Genomic DNA, 20,044 nt, shown 5'->3' with positions numbered 1-20,044 from the left:
GATTGGGAATAATCAGCTAATGGCAATAATCTGATTGATGCATTTACATGCACTTTAGTAAGTACATTGAGTGTGTTTACATGCACACTAGTCACTAGTACCATTATGTGATGTATGGGGTTACCAGATTATTCAAGTGGTCATGTAAACAGCATAGTCCGATATGCTTTATCGGATAAAGGCCGTTATGGGATTTTGAGAAATCCGATAAACGCACCTAGCTTTTTACCCAATCATCAGTTTTATTCAGTGCATGGCCCAATCCCAATGTCCACACCCACAGACGCACGGATGCTAGCTAGTAATGGGCATGTAAACGCGTCAATCAGACTATCGTCATTACCTCATTATTCTCAGTTATGGGATTATTGTGAGCATGTAAGTGCACTGATTGAGATTGGGCCTTGCACGGAATAAACCGGAAGAGTCTGCAAAATGCTAGCTGTGTTTAACGGATTTCGCATAAGTGCTTGTTCACACCAGACGCCAAAATTCACGCTGAAGCCGAGCGTCACGCTAAACCGGTCACACCAGAAACGCTCTTTTCCTCAGCACCTGGCTCGCAGCTGCTCCTCCGGCCCCTCTTCCCCCTCACAACTACATTGACTTCATGCCTGGCACGTCGGCTGAATGAAAGTGCGTGGCTTCAGCGTGGGATTGGCGCATGGTGAGAAGAACGTGCACTAAGCCGCTAACTGCCTTTATCTGATAAAGCGTATGAGACTCTGCTGTTCACATGAATAATGTGCCAACTCCATGAATCACATAATGACGGCTTTGTTGGTGTGCATGTTCAAGGCCTGTGCTTTGTATTGGAGTCTAAGGGCGTTTTCACACTGGAAAACGCCCTGTATAAAAACGCCCTGTATATTGTCCTTCCCAAACTCCGACGGGTAAATCTGGACCACAACACCGAGCATGCACTGCTGTCAACAACTACAACAGCCAACTGTCTACAGTCTGTCTAGCTGTTTTCTCTCAAACTCCACTAAACACTCCACTAAGCGCTCAGCGCGCTTTTATTTTGAAAGGGTCTGGACCAGATTCTTTGTTTTCTTATTTTTTAATTACCTATTTTATTTTATGAACTAATGTTGGTATTCATGATTTTATCAGTCAATGCAGTCTGTTAGCTCTCTGCCTATATTGTAGGCAAAGAGCTAACAGACTATATTGTAGGCAGAGAGCTAACAGACTGTATTGTAGGCAGAGAGCTAACGGACTGTATTGTAGGCAGAGAGCTAACAGTCTGTATTGTAGGCAGAGAGCTAACAGACTGACTGTATTGTAGGCAGAGAGCTAACAGACTGACTGTATTGTAGGCAGAGAGCTAACAGACTGTATTGTATGTAGAGAGCTAACGGACTGTATTGTAGGCAGAGAGCTAACAGACTATATTGTAGGCAGAGAGCTAACGGACTGTATTGTAGGCAGAGAGCTAACAGACTGTATTGTAGGCAGAGAGCTAACAGACTGACTGTATTGTAGGCAGAGAGCTAACAGACTGTATTGTATGTAGAGAGCTAACGGACTGTATTGTAGGCAGAGAGCTAACAGACTATATTGTAGGTAGAGAGCTAACGGACTGTATTGTAGGCAGAGAGCTAACAGTCTGTATTGTAGGTTTTGACTGTGTGTGTGTGTGTGTGTGTGTGTGTGTGTGTGTGTGTGTGTGTGTGTGTGTGTGTGTGCGTGTGTTACCTCTCCTCCTCGTTGTCCTCCTCTGGGTCCTCGGGCAGGGCCTTGAGCTCCAGCGGGCCCTGGAACACCTCCTCCAGTATCCTCTCCTTCCCAAACTCCGACGGGTAAATCTGGACCACAACACCGAGCATGCACTGCTGTCAACAACTACAACAGCCAACTGTCTACAGTCTGTCTAGCTGTTTTCTCTCAAACTCCACTAAACACTCCACTAAGCGCTCAGCGCGCTTTTATTTTGAAAGGGTCTGGACCAGATTCTTTGTTTTCTTATTTTTTAATTACCTATTTTATTTTATGAACTAATGTTGGTATTCATGATTTTATCAGTCAATGCAGTCTGTTAGCTCTCTGCCTATATTGTAGGCAAAGAGCTAACAGACTATATTGTAGGCAGAGAGCTAACAGACTGTATTGTAGGCAGAGAGCTAACAGACTGTATTGTAGGCAGAGAGCTAACAGACTGTATTGTAGGCAGAGAGCTAACAGACGGTATTGTAGGCAGAGAGCTAACAGACTGTATTGTAGGCAAAGAGCTAACAGACTATATTGTAGGCAGAGAGCTAACAGACTGTATTGTAGGCAGAGAGCTAACAGACTGACTGTATTGTAGGCAGAGAGCTAACAGACTGTATTGTATGTAGAGAGCTAACGGACTGTATTGTAGGCAGAGAGCTAACAGACTATATTGTAGGTAGAGAGCTAACGGACTGTATTGTAGGCAGAGAGCTAACAGGCTGTATTGTAGGCAGAGAGCTAACAGACTGACTGTATTGTAGGTAGAGAGCTAACAGACTGTATTGTAGGCAGAGAGCTAACAGACTGACTGTATTGTAGGCAGAGAGCTAACAGACTGTATTGTATGTAGAGAGCTAACGGACTGTATTGTAGGCAGAGAGCTAACATACTATATTGTAGGTAGAGAGCTAACAGACTGTAGTGTAGGCAGAGAGCTAACAGACTGTATTGTAGGCAGAGAGCTAACAGACTGTATTGTAGGTAGAGAGCTAACAGACTGTAGTGTAGGCAGAGAGCTAACAGACTGTATTGTAGGCAGAGAGCTAACAGACTGTATTGTAGGTAGAGAGCTAAGAGACTGTAGTGCAGGCAGAGAGCTAACAGACTGTATTGTAGGCAGAGAGCTAACAGACTGTATTGTAGGTAGAGAGCTAACAGACTGTATTGTAGGCAGAGAGCTAACAGACTGTATTGTAGGTAGAGAGCTAACAGACTGTATTGTAGGCAGAGAGCTAACAGACTGTATTGTAGGCAAAGAGCGAACAGACTATATTGTAGGCAAAGAGCTAACAGACTATATTGTAGGTAGAGAGCTAACAGACTGTATTGTAGGCAGAGAGCTAACAGACTATATTGTAGGTAGAGAGCTAACGGACTGTATTGTAGGCAGAGAGCTAACAGTCTGTATTGTAGGCAGAGAGCTAACAGACTGACTGTATTGTAGCCAGAGAGCTAACAGACTGTATTGTATGTAGAGAGCTAACGGACTGTATTGTAGGCAGAGAGCTAACAGACTGTATTGTAGGCAGAAAGCTAACAGACTGTATTGTAGGCAGAGAGCTAACAGACTGTATTGTAGGCAGAGAGCTAACAGACTGTATTGTAGGCAGAGAGCTAACAGACTGTATTGTAGGTAGAGAGATAACAGACTGTATTGTAGGCAGAGAGCTAACAGACTGTATTGTAGGCAGAGAGCTAACAGACTGTATTGTAGGCAGAGAGCTAACAGACTGTATTGTAGGTAGAGAGATAACAGACTGTATTGTAGGCAGAGAGCTAACAGACTGTATTGTAGGTAGAGAGATAACAGACTGTATTGTAGGTAGAGAGCTAACAGACTGTATTGTAGGCAGAGAGCTAACAGACTGTATTGTAGGCAGAGAGCTAACAGACTGTATTGTAGGAAGAGAGCTAACAGACTGTATTGTAGGCAGAGAGCTAACAGACTGTATTGTAGGCAGAGAGCTAACTGACTGTATTGTAGGCAGAGAGCTAACAGACTGTAGTGTAGGCAGAGAGCTAACAGACTGTATTGTAGGTAGAGAGCTAACAGACTGTATTGTAGGCAGAGAGCTAACAGACTGTATTGTAGGCAGAGAGCTAACTGACTGTATTGTAGGCAGAGAGCTAACAGACTGTATTGTAGGCAGAGAGCTAACAGACTGTATTGTAGGTAGAGAGCTAACAGACTGTATTGTAGGCAGAGAGCTAACTGACTGTATTGTAGGCAGAGAGCTAACAGACTGTATTGTAGGCAGAGAGCTAACAGACTGTATTGTAGGTAGAGAGCTAACAGACTGTATTGTAGGTAGAGAGCTAACAGACTGTATTGTAGGCAGAGAGCTCTCTACCTACAATACAGTCTGTTAGCTCTCTACCTACAATACAGTATGTTAGCTCTCTACCTACAATACAGTATGTTAGCTCTCTGCCTACAATACAGTCGATCTGGGATTCTGGACAAAATAAAAAATCACACCCAGGTGTTGAAGTGGTGCAGGTTTGCGCAGGTGGGACCCAACTCCCTCACCCCCCTCCCCGGCACTATGTGTGCGTGTGTGTTCATGCACGTGCGTGCGTTTTTCACCGGCTTTGAGCTGTGGAGCTTTCTGTCTGCACTCTCTCTTCCTTGTACAGCCGGGGGGGGAGGGGCTTGTACAACCGGGTGGGAGGGGCCTAGTCTACAACGCGTGTGCACATCTCGTCTAAGTAAGCTACGGGCAATTTAGAATGTTTATGTTGTCAAGTTAAAACAGTCTATAGAAGCGGCTGCACCGCTTCAAAATATTCTCAGATTTGTGTCCGACAGACAAAATCTCATCAATGTGGGTCTGTGGCTGTAATCTAGATTAAATTAGGTGGAGAAAAGCAGAGTGTCTCTACTCTGCCAGACAGACAGTAGACCAGCAGCTTACAGTTACTGACGCCGTTACCTTGACGCCCAGCACCACTCCTCCTTTAGGCTTGAAGGAGTTGAATAAAGCAAGCAGGTCTCTGGCCTTCATGCGGTCCCAGTCCATGTTGCAGACCGCCAGCCTGGAAGAAACCTGACGGAGAGACAACACATCCAGAAACCATTTGAATGGAGAGGAAGACTCATGATCAAAAAGGTATAAAAAAAAAACTCAAGGATGTTTGAAATACCAGGAAGGATTTATTACATCACTGATGACAGCACAATTGCTCAATTGACATCGCTGATGACATCACAACTGCTCAAGTGACATCACTGATGACCCACGGACACCACCACCCACTTAGCCAATTTAGCCAATTTTAACTAAAAAAAAGAAGACTAGGAATCGATTCCCAGGGTGGAGACTGGTGGAGATGATGCCACTTGTCCTCTCTTCTCCCTACTTAGACTCCGACCACTTATAGCCTCAGCCAGAAAGGATTTATTACATCAATGTTGACGTCACAATTGCTCAAGTGACATCGCTGATGACATCACATCACTTGATGTGATGGCATCACTGATGATATCACAATCGTGACAGACACACCACCACCACAGACAGACCCCACCACCCACTTAACCAATTTTAACTAAAGATGGGTTAGGAAAAAAATCTAGCCTATTGAATTAAAGGCCGTTTATATTTTTCAAACCTCCTTGAGTGCCTGGACCTGGATTCTTTTTAGAGATGCTGCGATCGAGATTTTTCAATTCCGATCCGATTCCGATATTTTAGCCTCAAAACCGATCCGATTCCGATCAAATTTCGATACCCGATTCGATACCGATTTCGATCTGATACCGATACAGCACATATTTAAGCCTCTCTATGCTGTCTGATAGCTAGCAGGCAACAAACATTTTTAGGGTTAGGTATGTGTATGCTTTGGTAATATAGAATGTAAACGATTTAGTTCATCTAATTAATTTGATGTAAAACTAAAACATAACAATCAAATACACACTTATTTTGTAATGGGTGAACACTGGACACAAATAATTATTGTTTCCTCACACATACACCCCCACTCTGTCTCACACAGGACACATACACACACAGCCCTGTCCCTGTCTCTCTCTCTCTCTCTCTCACACACAGACACACACACACACACACAGCCCTGTCCCTGTCTCTCACACACACACACACACACACACAAAGTTTGTGCATACATTTCCACTGCCAGATTGGAGGAGTCTTCTAAGGAGTTTTCTAATGTTACTTCTCTTCAGTGCAATACGTTTTGATAACGACCTGCTGTACAGCGCCGTTCGCTCAGTCAACTCGTGTCGTTAACGTTAGTTTAGAGGAGAAAGATAGCTGCTGTTAGCTAGCTAATTAGCCATGTTAGCTGCCTCAGTGGGTAACGTTAGCCTATAGAGAGTATTTATCTGACGTTTATGTTAGCTACTCCTCAAACCTGCGGGTGGAAATGGTTTATGCGATGCGATGTATGTTGAAGCAAGACAATGTTTTAATGTATCTTGAATTGGACAAATTACGACGGGTCGTGCTCACGCAGATCTAAGCCCTGGCCATCCTAGGCTCAACGCGAGACTCATCAGTCATTCGGTTGAGTCTCGCAAAGTTACACACAAAGTTTGTGCATACATTTCCACTGCCAGATTGGAGGAGTCTTTCGTCATTATCTAATGTTACTTCTCTTCAGTGCAATACATTTTGATAACGACCTGCTGTACAGCGCCGTTCGCTCAGTCAACTAACGTGTAGTTAACGTTAGTTAGAGGATAAAGATAGCTGCTGTTAGCTAGCTAATTAGCCATGTTAGCTGCCTCAGTGGGTAACGTTAGCCTATTGAGAGTATTTATCTGACGTTTATGTTAGCTACTCCTCAAACCTGCGGGTGGAAATGGTTTATGCGATGCGATGTATGTTGAAGCAAGACAACGTTTTGGCCCTGGCCACCCTAGGCTCAACCATAGGGCTAAACACGGCCTCAGTGTGCTGCATGCTGGATAGAAATCCTGGAGCGGAGTCATGGAATGGAGTGCTTATATCGGAGCCTTGGATCGGTCATTTTCGCTGGAATCCGATCCGATCCGATCCATGTTTTTTGGCTGATATCGCGCCGATATCCGATCACATGATCGGATCGCAGCATCTCTAATTCTTTTGTGCCTTTTTGTTTTTTGGTCATAAGTGTTCCTCTCCATTAATAATATTCCCTTCAAAGAGCATCAGTGGTTTGAGTGACACCAGCAGCGCTCCTGCCACCTCTCTCACATCCAGAAACCATGTGACAAAATTTAAGTTTTGTTATGAAAAACTGTCAGAATTCTAAACCAAGTTAGGAGTGTTTTGAGTCTACCAGATGTTTGTGTCCACACACCAATTTGTCTCAATCACTCTTTTTTACCTTCACAGTCAGACAAAACATACCATGCCTGGAGTAGGGATGGGCATTTCTAGCAAAAACACTATTCGAAATTCGCTGGCCAAATTCGAATTTAATTCGAAATTCGAAAATAAAAATAAAAATGTAAAAAAAATTAAAAATGTAATTTTTTTTTTTTTTTTTTTTTTTGTGTGTGAGTGAAATGTTGCATTGTCTCCCCTGATTCTAAGTCTACGGCTTTATTAATTAATATAAAAAGCTTCTGCTGTGGATTTTTAGCTCAAACAAGCATTGCACCACTTAAGTAAATAACATGTTACATGACATTGACATTTTCGAAAATAAAAAACAGTTTTGACAATCATGAGTGGTTAATTAAATATTTAGTAGGCTCAGGTCTAAGTGCCAAAGGGGTGCCAAAGTCACCCCCTCTCCCTCTTCATGGGATTTCATCCGCCATTCATTTTTCCATAAACCTTGCTTAAAATGCTTATAAAAATTGTTTTACTTGCTCAAACCAAGCGATTTGACTATACTTAGAATCAGGGAAGACAATGCAACATTTCACTAAAAAAAAAAAAAAAAATTTTTTTTTTTTTTTCGAATTTCGAATTTCAATAATAAAAGTCGACCTTGATAATAACAACGATTATTCGAAAATTCGAAATTCGATGCCCATCCCTAGCCTGGAGTGAGTGGGCTATACATAATGGTCAATTCGCATCCTTTGATCTTCTGCCGCACTGGGGGGGGGGCAGAATATCAAAGGCTATTTGATTGACATCGCACAACCCTGGTATGAGCCTGTTTTTGTTTTTATGTTCCGTTTTAATTTTCTGAAAACGGCAAAATAAAATATTAAAACAAAAAACAAAAACAAAAAAAATGATCCAGAAATGAAACTGCCTCCGCGCTGCGTAGCTTCAGCGTAGCTTCGGCGTATGGTGTGTTGGGGCTGTTATGGTTTCTGAGCTACAGCTAATTTAATGCAAGAATTTTCAAAACCAAAAACTTGCGCTTAATCGCGAATAGTGCCCAAACACAGGAGCACAGCACTGTGCACTGAACCTCTTTCAAATCCCCCTTCTTAATAAGATGAGCAGTATCGTTAGTAGTGCTGCTGCTGCTGCTGCTGTGAGACAAGAGGAGAGCGACGGGTTGACAGCAGTGATGAAGTCACCTGGTCGCTGCGCGGCGCGTCCTTGCACAGCTCCCCCCAGTCATGTTGGATCTCCTCCTCCTCGCGCCGCAGGATGTCCTCCACCTCGTCCTCCTCGTCTTCGTCAGAGCTGGTCTCCACGTTGCCCTTCCCCCTGGCCAGGTCCGGCTCCGACGATGACTAAGGGGTGTGCCACAGCGTAGCGTTATCGATATATCGTTACAATTCATATTTATATCGTCAAAAAGTCATTGTGTTAATGGCAATATTCCGACTTGTTGATGTAATGGTGTGACATACACACATCAACAACAAGCATGGCTGAAAGCAGCTCCACAGTGGAGGAGTTCACTCCAAAAAGGGGAGTGGCTTCAGTAGTGAGGAAGTGGTTTGGTTACAAAAGAGCATGTACAACAAACTACGGTAATATTTGAAGGCAGATTTGAACTAAGGGAAACTTAACTTTCAAAATACACATACACATACAAAACTATAAAAATTATTTTGTTGCAATTGTATGTCCTTGAAATGAATAATAAAATATTTTTCAGTATTTTGTCAGATCGTCAAGAATCGCAGAAATACCCTCAAATATTGTGATATTTTTATGGCCTCCACCCCTACCTCCGACGACGAGTCCAGACCAGACTCATCCTCCTCTGAGCCGCTCTCTGCATCGTCATCATCATGGTCTTTGTCCTCCGCCTTGCTGTCATGTGTAACGCTGTCGTCGCCCTCGCTGTCATGTGTAACGGCGTCTCCCAGATCCACGTTGGCCTCATCCACAGTTTGCTGCTGCTTCTCATCATCTTCATCTTCACCATCATCTTCACCTGGGAAACATACAGTATATTCCAGTCAGGTCTTTATAGAGCTGAACACTCACGTGGCCTCTCTTGCCCCAGAAGTGAGTTCCCCATTCATTTTCTCCAGAGACATTTTGAAAAATCATTATATAACGAGTTTTAAGGCTGGAACCAACAACCAAGCCGACGCGTGACCTACTGAATTGTGAGTGACCATAAAATATGTAACTTAATAAACTTAATATTTAACTTTAATAACAAGCCGGGGGTGGAACATTTTCGATCCTGTCTTTATTTTTGTTATTTCTGTCAACAATACACATATAAATAACTAATAGATAAACAATAAGTCATTACTTTCGAATCAGTGACAAACCAAGGGTGTGTGTGTGTGTGTGTGTGTGTGTGTGTGTGTGTGTGTGTGTGTGTGTGTGCGTGCGTGTCTGTGTGTGTGTGCGTGTGTGTGTGTGCGCGTGCGTGTATGTGTGTGTGTGTGTGTGTGAGAGAATGCATGACCGTGTGGATGCGTGTGTAGGTGGTTACAGTTATTGCACATTTGTGCTTGTTAAATATTTTGTCCACGGTGCCAGCCCGGGGGAACGGATACCGAGGGACTGAAACCTTACTGGTGATGCGCTTCATCACATGGCCTCTAGAGGGCGGCATTGATTAAGAGTCTTGACTGAGACTCCGTCCGTGGCTATACCCATCTAGCCACATCCCACGTAAGCCTGCCCCCTCTGTTGCAACACACACTGTGGGCCTTGTACAGGATCTGCGGTTGTTTTTAAAATCTATTATTTAGGGATGTCACGATACTAGAATTTCTACTTCGATACCGATACCCAGGAAAATATCGATACTCGATACCACGCGGGGGGATGACAACACATCAAGAGGCTTCAAAAATAAACAAAGACAGATGGACGGACAGATGCACGCGTCTACATAATCTAGACCCGATAAAACTCACTAAAAACTTTGACCTTACACAGCAGATTACACCTGCTCTAGTCATCAGCCTATCACAACACAGCAGATCACACCTGCTCTAGTCATCAGCCTATCAGAATACTTTTAACTTGTTGAAGCAAAAGATATCCACCAATGACAGGGAGGGACAAATCAGTGGTATGTTTGATTTTTCATTAACTCATTGAGTGCCAATGACGACAATCGTCGTCAATTCAAATAGTAACGTAGAGTGCCAATGACGACGATTGTCGTCAATTGCGATTTTTGACGGTGGGACGTGGATCAAAGCCTGATGCATCTCCTGTGAAAGTATGGGGGATGTCGAATGTGTAGAAGCTATTTTACGGGCCCATTAGGTGGCGACAGTGCTCTCCAGATTAGAGAAAGGTGAGGAAAAACAGCAGAAGAAGCCCCGTGATGAAACGGAAACCGATGCTGGAGCCAGAGCCGTATAGATTGCTCTGGCTGGAGCTAACGTTAGCTGCGAACAGCAGTCAATCCGCTCCCACAACTGAGCCCCTCTGTCTCTGCTGCATAGTTTCTCCACACGATTAGCCGCCAGAAAAGCAGCACCCGACGCCGAAGGGCCAAACCATTCTCAGCAGTCCGGTTTGGCTTTTCGGTGTTGCGCTGGGAGCCGGCGCACAAAAACGGAGCGCTCCGAAAATAGACGCTGGGTGCGTGTTAGGCTGTGTGTTAGTGTGGGGATGAGTTTCTCCAAGCTCCGCCGGCTTGCAGGCTGTGTGTTGGTGTGGGGATGAGTTTATCCCAGCTCCATGCAGAGATTCGTCGCCTGACACACGCAGCAGAGCGAGCAGAGCCACCAGAGACACTCCCAGGAGGAGGAGTTTGCAGTTGAGGGGGATGGGGGTGCTGTTTTATTGAAGGAAATTACTGTTCAGATGTTTCAGGTCAGAAAATATTAGCTTCAGAGTCAGTGATTTGCTTGAAATGCTTCATTTCACAAAAGGCTCATTATCTCAGCTTCTAGTCTGAAACGCCTGTTTTTGGTGAAATCAACCTATCTTCTCCGGCTGATAACTAAAGAACGGAAAATGATATCAATAAACTTTTTTTGCTGATGATACAATAGAGTCTCATCGTTCTTTGTGCGTGTTCGGTGTTTACATAGTAATATCACACAATATTCTGTGGGCCTCGAGAAATCACTGAAAACGCTCTGAAAGGGCTGGCACTGGGAGCATCCGTCTTCCAAAAGTGGCTGGCACTCAATGAGTTAAGAGAAAGCAGTGCTGATATTGATACAGTTGCAAATGAGTATTGTATCCATTTAAAATTTTTAGTATTGATACTTATCGATACCTGTTGCAAATGAGTATTGTATCCGTTTCAAATTTTTAGTATTGACTTTTATCGATACTATCGATACTTTTGACAACCCTACTATTATTACACTTTTTTGTTTCCTCTTCAAAACTAGTCCACAAATTAACTCCCTTGACTGATAGACATATTTGCTTTGCATTTGTTCGAATATTTGTTTTTGTAAACATGCAAACTCCTCTTAGATACTGTTACATTACTGACTCACTCTAAGTTGAAACAACTTCTGGATGCAGTCCGGAAGCATCTTATTTATTTTTTACTTCATACATTGATTGTGCAGTTTTAAAGTCCACCTGATTTCTGCCTGACAACAGCAAAATGGAGAAATGAATTCAAGCTGGGCGATACTTCAATACACTTCTTCATTGTCTTTAAATGGAATCATGCGGTGGTGATGGTGTGGTGGCTTTGTGATTTAAATGGAATCATGTGGTGATGGTGTGGCGGCTTTGTGATTTCGTGACGAACAATTCTGCCGCCTGAACTGATAACAAGCACGAGGTACTCACCCTCTTCGATCACTCTGACTCCACGCTCCGGTGGCTCTCCTCTCACTTTACCATCTCTGCTCTGCGCCGCTTTGACCGTTCCCTCCGACCGCTCTCTGATCATCTTCTTCTTCTCCTTCTTCTTCTTCTTCTTGCTCTTCACAGCTTCCTCCTCCTCGGAGTCGGACAGTTGATAGAAGCGTTTCAGGTCCTCGGTGGTGGAGTGGTTGATGGGCCGGCCTCGTTTGTCCACGGTGTATTTCACCTTGAAGCGCTTGTCGTGGAACATGGACTGGAAGCGCTTGTCGATCTTGATCTTGTTTTCCCTCTCCGGCATTTCCCAGAAGCGCGGGTCCTTCTGCACCCGCACGAAGCGCTCGTCGCCATCGCCGCTCTTCTTGGAAGAAGACATGGTGGGCGATGCAGAGTGTCACCTGGGAAGAAAGCAGGACAACTAGTCGGTGACAATTAGCAAACGTGGAAGACAATAGGCTGCAAGTAACCATTATTTTCATTATCGGTTTATCTTCTATCTTTTTTTCCGATTAATCATTTAGTTTATGAAGTGTCAAAAATAATGGTAAACACTAGGGATGCACCGATCGATCGGCACGTGACCGGAAATGGCCGATTTTCACGTGATCGGCCTCGATCGGTGATCTGTTCCGGTCACTCTAAATAGCCGATTCTGTGAGCCGATTTTCACATGACGTGCGCGCACCCCAAAGCACCGAGACAGGCACCCAGCCAGCACACCACACACGCCAGCAGCATACCTTCCTCGTTGTGGACTTTTTTCACCGTCAGTGAAGTAGACAAAGCTCGCAGTTTGTCACACATGCAAGTCGAAAATAAGCCGTGGAGACAGAGGTGCGGCCGTGTCCCGCTCGGCTGGAGTCCAGTCAGAGCGGCTCGCTTCACCTCACTGGCCCCTCTCTCTCTGCTCTCTCTCCCCGGGAAGCGGTGCTCCAGCAACCCGCCACCGCGCACAGCCGGCTTGGCGAGGTGAACGCGAGCATTGTGTCCAGTATGTATAACCATTCCCCGACCTGCTTTTCCATTCCACATCAGCGCTGCTGCCTCAGCCTGTCAAGTCATGTTGTAACGTGACGTGGATACAGGAGAGACTATTTGTTTCGTATTGCAAATAGAACGACATGAGAACGACGGACATAATAATAAAAATGCATCGGACTCACAAGTGTGCAACGTTTTCTGTGCGTGACGATATTTTTTCGGATGGCAGATAAAAATATGCATACCAAACTTCGGACTGTGTGTAAACTCCGCCTGATATTCAGACTGAAGATCGTTACTGTAACTCATAAACTCATTTCCCCTCTACTCAAGAGGACTGGTCTGGAGCCAGTCTATAAACTCCTTGTCCATGGATCATTTTGATGTTCTGTTGCACCTGTTTTCTTTTGGAAAAGTAAATGCATGATAGCTGTGGGATATAGGCTATTGGATTTAATTAAATTTTTGTATTCATTGTATTTGCACAAAAAAGCTCTGTCCAGTAGCCTAACCTGGAACACTTTTATTTTGAGATGTGTTTGAGTGAGAAGGTCCTACTTCATGCAAATGATAAGAATTGTTTATTTGTTTATTTGGATCCCCATTAGATGTAAGAATTGTTCTATGAATCTTAATTTTTAAACAAAGTTACAAAAACGTTTGTGTAAGCTGTCAATTGTTGTTTTTAGAAAAAAAAATCGGAATCGGCAAAAATCGGTATCGGCAAGTCAGACTATTCAAAAATCGGAAATCGGAATCGGCCAAGAAAATGGCAATCGGTGCATCCCTAGTAAACACCCATCACACAGTGTAGGAAATTAAAGAAATATTTTAGGGGCAAATTTCCCCCCGACGGTCTAAAACCATAACCCTTTACCAAAGTTTGGGGGCACTTAAAAAAGTAATTAATGCATAAAGTTGCTAAAGCGTTGTGTGGACAACAGCGCACTGTGTTTTCTTCATCTTCTTCTGGCAACCAGCTTGCAGGTGTTGAGTGTGTGATAGAGATGGAAATTAAACGAACTGAATGAAAAGAAAATTATATAAATCTTGGAGGCAAATACCAAACAGCTCAGGGTGTAGAGCTGTCTCGTTGGGAATGGGAAGGTTCACGGTTTCGAGGCTGGCTCACGTTGAAGTGTCCTTGAGCAAGAAACTGAGCTCCCTAACTGCTCGCGACGAGTTGGTTAGTGCCTGGCATGGCTGCCTGCCGCCGCCTTCGCTGTGTGAATGTGAGGTACTCATTGTAAAGCACTTTGAGTAGTCATAGAGATAGGGCTGGGCGATAAAACCATAGCAATATATATCACGATAGACACGTGATCAATACAATAGATATCACGATAGACACGTGATCAATAGAATAAAAAAATGGCTCGATAGAGCCGCTCGATAGACTGCATGAAACAAAAAAGAGCGCTTCTCCTCCGTGGCTCATAAACAGCCTATCATGTCCTTTGTTAATACAGCGTGCTACGAGTGACACGGAAACAGCCAGTCATTTACAGACAAACCCCGAGCGTGCACCCGCCCCCAGCTCATAAACAGCCAATCATATCCCTTGACAATGATGACTATGACTCATAGACTAGAAACACACTCCATACAGACTATTTAGCATTATATAAAATGATTAATCAATGATCAAAATGATTAATTGATCAATGTTCTGTCAACCGGCAACGACTCGTTTTTCAGGATGACAAGATTCAGCATCTTCCTGACCGACATGTGCTGTGCATGGCTGCCTTTATTTCACGTATTAGTGTGGATTCTGATCTATTTTAGGGCTGCAACTAACGATTATTTTAATGATCAATTAATCTGTCGATTATTTTCTCAAATCGATTAGTTGTTTGGTCGATAAAATGTCAGAAAATGGTGAAGAAATGTCGACCAGCGTTTCCCAAAGCCCAAGATTACATCCTCGAGTGTCTTGTTTCATCCACAACCCAAAGATATATTCAGTTTACTGTTATAGGTTTACTGTTAAGAGAGAATCCAGAAAATATTCACATTTAAGAAGCTCGAATCCGAGAATTTTTACTTTTTTTCGTAAAAAATTACTCCAAACGATTATCAAAATAGTTGTCAATTATCTTTCTGTTGGACGACTACGATTAGGCTGTCATTCAGCTGCTGCTTCTGAATTACATGGAACGGGCTGCAGTACTCTACTCTGGACACCAGAACAACTTTGTAACGTCTCGGACTTGACTCTCTCTTGTGCCCACTCAGCTTTTTCCTGCCTTTCTCAAATAAGACGTTTGGCTTAATTTCTCCACAGCACCTCAAAATTCTCTCTGCACTGATCAGCTGGATGTGAAGGGTTTAGTCCTGAGCTGCTGCAGATAGATAGATCTCTGTAAATGGCCTGCATTTATATAGGGCTTTACAGTCAGTAGGTACATTCACCCATTCACACACCGATGGTGGCAGGTTACCACGCAGGGTGCTGGCACACCATCAGGAGCAATTTGGGGTTCAGTATCTTGCCCAAGGACACTTCGACATGCAGACTGGAGGAGTCGGGAATCGAACCACCGACCTCTTTCATCCAAGGCGATTAGTGACGACCCGCTCTACCTCCTGAGCTACAGCCGCCCCTCTGTTGTGTTCATCCTTCATACTACTATTACTACTACTACTACTCCTCCTCCTCCTCCTCCTCCTCCTCCTCCTCCTCCTCATCATCATCATTAGTCCTAAGCATGTTTACATTTGGAAAGATATGTAGCTACCGTATACTACTACTACTACTACTACTACTACTACTACTACTACTCCTCATCATCATCATCATCAGTCCTAAGCATGTTTCCATTTGGAAAGATATGTAACGCTAGCTACTGTACACTATTTATTACGTATTTTTCCTGGAACTGGACTAATTATTTTTGCTCTGTCTGCTCTCAGTCTTCATCTCGAGCCCTCTCTTGGAAACCAAATGAGCCTGTTTATTTATCATGCTAATAAACAAAACCACCATGTCTGACAGAAGGTTTTCTATTTTCTATCCCAGATAGCGTCAGCAGGGGATCTATCAGTTAGCTTAGCACTGGCGTTAGCATGTAAACAACACTGCCCGGCTAACAGACCTGTCACTCACGGCTGAAACACACGCAGCACAACAAGCCACACTCTGCACGCGCTTTCAGAAGTAGGCAACTGTAATACGCTTATAACGATACAGTAAAATATCACTAAAGAAACCAATAATCAAACTGTACCAATAATAATGTCGCCAGCCAGTCGTCTTCGCTATCAGTTCGCCTGCCACACGTGTTTTCCCAGCATGCAACGCTCCCGTGACCTTTCACTTCCGCCTCTTTTCTGCTGCTAAGGCAAACGAAGTGGGACAAAAATCGGTCAAACAGGAGAAAAGTCAAACAGGTATTTGCCCGTAACGTAAAAACATAGCGTTAGCTTTTATACTGTAGAACTTACTGACCATACAATACATAGCCTAAGTGGTTTGCGGGTTGTTTTTAGAGTTTAACAAAAAAGCTAGGAGACATTTTTTAAATAGGTAAGCAGTGTCGGTTTGATCCAGTTCCGTATTTTCTCATGCACCAAAGGTGGATCCAGTTCCACATGTTCCCTCCGTCTTTCCACTCGGGTCATTGTGGCCGACAGCGAGGAACAAGGTTGAACGCTGCCAAGAGGTTCTTGAGTGTTGTGGATGTGTCTGTCTGGAGATTTGCACCAACTCAGACGTGGGTCTGGTAACCTATAGTATATGGACAATATCATGACGAATGGGGACAGCTGCACTTTGGCACTGTAAATAGTTAGCGCTGTGAAGATGACACGATTCAGTAGGTGGCGGTAATGCAACTTTAAGGACGCCAACTGCCACAAAACCCTAAAGAAGAAGGAGAAGGTTTTTGTTGTACAAGTGTGTAGCCTAGTACAAGGCTCAGAAGCTGTTGTTCAGAGCAGCTGAGACACACAATCTGCAGAAACTGAACAGCAACAACAAAGATGAGGTCATCAGGAAGCAGTTTGCTGTGTGTGAGGAGGTTCCTCACAGGACACACTACTACCTCCTCCAGCTGGATGCTCAACTCCAGACAGCAGAGCTCAGACAGAGGTATGCCGGTTTTAATTAAGTTCCTTAATTGATTAATTGGTCACAGCTAACAATCAAGTAATTTCATTATGTTAAAAAAAAAAGCTTTTGACATACAAAATAGAAAATACAAAATGTGGGGTTTTTAAACCTGTGTTTTAGGCCTACTCAACAAGTTAATCAACCAAGCAAACTTCCTGCAATAGCTGTCTGTATAAGCGGTGAAAGTTAAATTATTGTGCCCTTGTAGTGTTAATAATTTCAGCAAAAAAGTGAAAGTAGCAGATAGCCTGTGTTGTCGATTAATCAGTTAATAGCCTATCGATTCAGTTCTTAAAGGTGGTGATTAATCATTAACATCCCTAGCCAGAGGAGGCATGCAGGTGTTCCCCTGCAGGGGGCAGAGCTCAGCAGCCAGAGGAGGCATGAACGTGTTTGATAGAGAGATGAAGAGGAGGCAGAGGAGATGGGCGGCCTCACAGCCAGACAGCCAGCACTACGACTACCTGAGAGATGAGGTAGGAGCACTCCGAGCACAGTCACCATCACAGGCTGGCCAGTAGGTGGAAGGCTTGTCCCATCTGGGTACTGGGACCTCTGACCTTTGACCTTTGACCTTGTTGTGTTTCTAAATTTTGTTAGGCTGATCAGTTAGTTGGCCTCTTTTTTATCTAAAATCCTGCTGTGTTTTTGAGTTGACTTTACTGCTAATCTCTCCGAATCGAAAATCTGCCGGCACACTCAGTGAAAAGCCGAATAACCGCTGGTAGGGGGCAGGCTCGCATGCTGCGCTTTACCCAATCAATATGGAGCGGACGTGACTGAGTGTCAACTGTCAACCGGTGTGTAGTAAAACTTCTCGTTTTCAGCGTGTAGCAACCGGTAGCAACGAGCTAGCGTTGTTGTTGTTTCATAGTGATGGAGGGATTTGAGAGCGACACGCAGGGAGTGGAAAGGAAATCCATAAATGGTCAGAGCCGGTCGGTCGGAGCAAATGGCAGAGCTTGCAGGGAGCGGAAAGGGATTTTCTTCCGCTGTCGCCCGGAGTCCCTTGAGTTCCGGTTATTGAGGCATTGAAACGAGTCTGCCCCCCAGAGGTTAGAGAGAAAAAAATAAAAAATTAATAACCGTTGGTTTGCCTTACTGTAAGCGTGAACTCCTGTAATAAAGTCAAAGTCAATGCAGGGAAAGGATTTGCTAAAAAAGATACGTGCTAGAGCCTGAGCGATATATCGGGCCACCGATATTATCGGCCGATAACCGATATATCGGTATCGGCCGATATGTTGGCCGATATTTTTTTATTTTGTATTTTTTAAGTTATAGACAGCATGTTGTGTATATTTGATCTTTTTTCTTACCTTGTTATATTTTATATTTATTCTATTTGTGTTTTTGAATTTCTACTTATTTATCATTATTAAATTCCCAGTTCTTTACTTTTTCATTGCATTGATGTCATTTCGGACAATAAAGTCTGTAAAATATCCTGCCTACATTACATATCTCAAGTCATGTCAAGTCATGTCAACTGTTTGATATTTGAGGGATCATTGTAAAAAACATTGTGTAATATAATGTGTATATATAATATTAGAATATCGGCCGATATATCGATATCGGACATTTTTTACTCCCTAATATCGGTATCAGCATCGGCCTCAAAAATCCAGTATGGGTCGGGCTCTAATACGTGCTAGGAGTTATGTATGATGGGGGGGGGGCATGGACACCTGGAAAAATCTGTCAAATCTCACTCCTTTAGCAGCTGATCAGCTGATGAGCCACAACAAAGTTCCTTCTTAACTCTGAAGCCAGACTGGATGGTTCACTTGTGAATGTGGCAGTGGTGAAGTTCCTGCACTAATTCTAAGAACACACGCCCTCTAGTGGAGAGACTGCTCGCTAACACAGTTGGTGTTGTGTTGTGTGGCTGCAGGTGGGCAGCAGAGTGGCAGACCGGGTCTACGACATTGCAAGGTAAGACACACGGTGAGACACAGAGAGGCTGCTGGCTGATAGGCCAGCCCGGAGGTCACATGCTAACTCAGGATGCTCTGATTGGTCGTCTCTTCCTGTCTCCGCAGGACGTTTCCTCTGGCTCTGGACATCGGCTGTGGGAAAAGTCACATTGCAGAGCATTTAAGCAAGGTACAGTCCACACACCCTGTACAGCTGTCTGTACAGCTCAGTCTGTCTGTCAGTCTGTCTGTACACGTCAGTCTGTCTGTCTGTACAGCTCAGTCTGTCTGTCTGTCTGTACATCTCAGTCTGTCTGTCTGTCTGTACATCTCAGTCTGTCTGTACAGCTCAGTCTAGGCTGCATTCCTATCAGCTAGTTCTCAGTGAAGTGGACTGCACAGGGTATTCAGCCATATGACTTAACATGTCTGAACACCCTGTCCACTTCACTGGGAACTACTAGCAGAGACAATAATATATCAAAGCGAGACACCGCATCTTTAAGTCACTTCCTGTATTTGTGTCACATGGGTTTTGCCCATGGTTTTCCACAGCCACGCCCACTTAGGAGACTTGTGGCAGGTTCTGAGTCTATACAGTATATTCCAGTCAGGTCATTATAGAGCTAAACAGTCACGTGCCATCTCTTGCCCCGGAAGTGAGTTCCCCATTCATCTTCGCTCACAACTTGCATTGACTTCATGACTGGCAGCTCGGGTGCAGCGCGCTGCACGCTTGAAAAATACAACAGAAGCCGAAACTATCGCTGCAGCGTAGCTTCTGCGTGGCTTCAGCATGGGGTAGCATGCGGCTGGTGTAAACGGTCTCGCCTGTTAACAAGGACGCTGAACTAAACATGCAAGATACCCGCTGAATAAGTGTCCAAATGTTCATGTCATTCTGGCCAATACTCCACTTCTGTTATAACATTTCAGTCTGGAATATGGAATATCTTTCAATAATCTTTATGACTAAAAGGCTAAAAGTAATCTCATGTGTAAGAAATGACTGTTCTACATTGAAGTAGACATTTAAATAATTAACTCGTTGGTTTTGGATTTATTTAGCTTCAAGAGTGCATTTTTGTTCGTATGACCCTCAACAGGCTTTGAGAATCCCGGGCCACTTACTGATACTTATGCTTAAATTAACCCACTCATATTCTGGTTTATTTCAAGAAAAACAT

The 20,044-nt window shown here is 43.9% G+C and overlaps 2 protein-coding genes across 3 annotated transcripts in view; one reads left to right on the top strand and one right to left on the bottom strand.

The window, feature by feature from the left end:
* The window catches only part of esf1 (ESF1, nucleolar pre-rRNA processing protein, homolog), a 39,327-nt gene extending 23,220 nt beyond the window's left edge, over positions 1 to 16,107 (bottom strand). For both annotated transcript variants that reach the window (XM_083634767.1, XM_083634768.1), the window contains exons 1-6: positions 16,055 to 16,107; positions 11,829 to 12,241; positions 8,816 to 9,024; positions 8,213 to 8,371; positions 4,650 to 4,763; positions 1,702 to 1,811 (exon numbers count right to left, since the gene is read on the bottom strand). In XM_083634767.1, coding sequence (XP_083490893.1) covers positions 1,702 to 1,811; positions 4,650 to 4,763; positions 8,213 to 8,371; positions 8,816 to 9,024; positions 11,829 to 12,219 — 983 coding nt within the window. In that variant the 5' untranslated portion in view covers positions 12,220 to 12,241; positions 16,055 to 16,107. The remainder of the gene's footprint in view (positions 1 to 1,701; positions 1,812 to 4,649; positions 4,764 to 8,212; positions 8,372 to 8,815; positions 9,025 to 11,828; positions 12,242 to 16,054) is intronic.
* Positions 16,108 to 16,508: 401 nt separating this feature from the next.
* The window catches only part of ndufaf5 (NADH:ubiquinone oxidoreductase complex assembly factor 5), a 61,946-nt gene continuing 58,410 nt past the window's right edge, over positions 16,509 to 20,044 (top strand). The window contains exons 1-4 of the mRNA XM_083634774.1: positions 16,509 to 16,917; positions 17,263 to 17,414; positions 18,836 to 18,876; positions 18,984 to 19,047. Of these exons, the coding sequence (XP_083490900.1) occupies positions 16,809 to 16,917; positions 17,263 to 17,414; positions 18,836 to 18,876; positions 18,984 to 19,047 (366 nt within the window). The 5' untranslated portion in view covers positions 16,509 to 16,808. The remainder of the gene's footprint in view (positions 16,918 to 17,262; positions 17,415 to 18,835; positions 18,877 to 18,983; positions 19,048 to 20,044) is intronic.

Source organism: Poromitra crassiceps, assembly GCF_964638095.1.
Source record: "Poromitra crassiceps genome assembly, chromosome: 4".
NCBI lineage: Eukaryota > Metazoa > Chordata > Actinopteri > Beryciformes > Melamphaidae > Poromitra > Poromitra crassiceps.
Note: the sequence above shows the minus strand (reverse complement) of the source record. Positions and strands in the feature narration are given on the sequence as shown.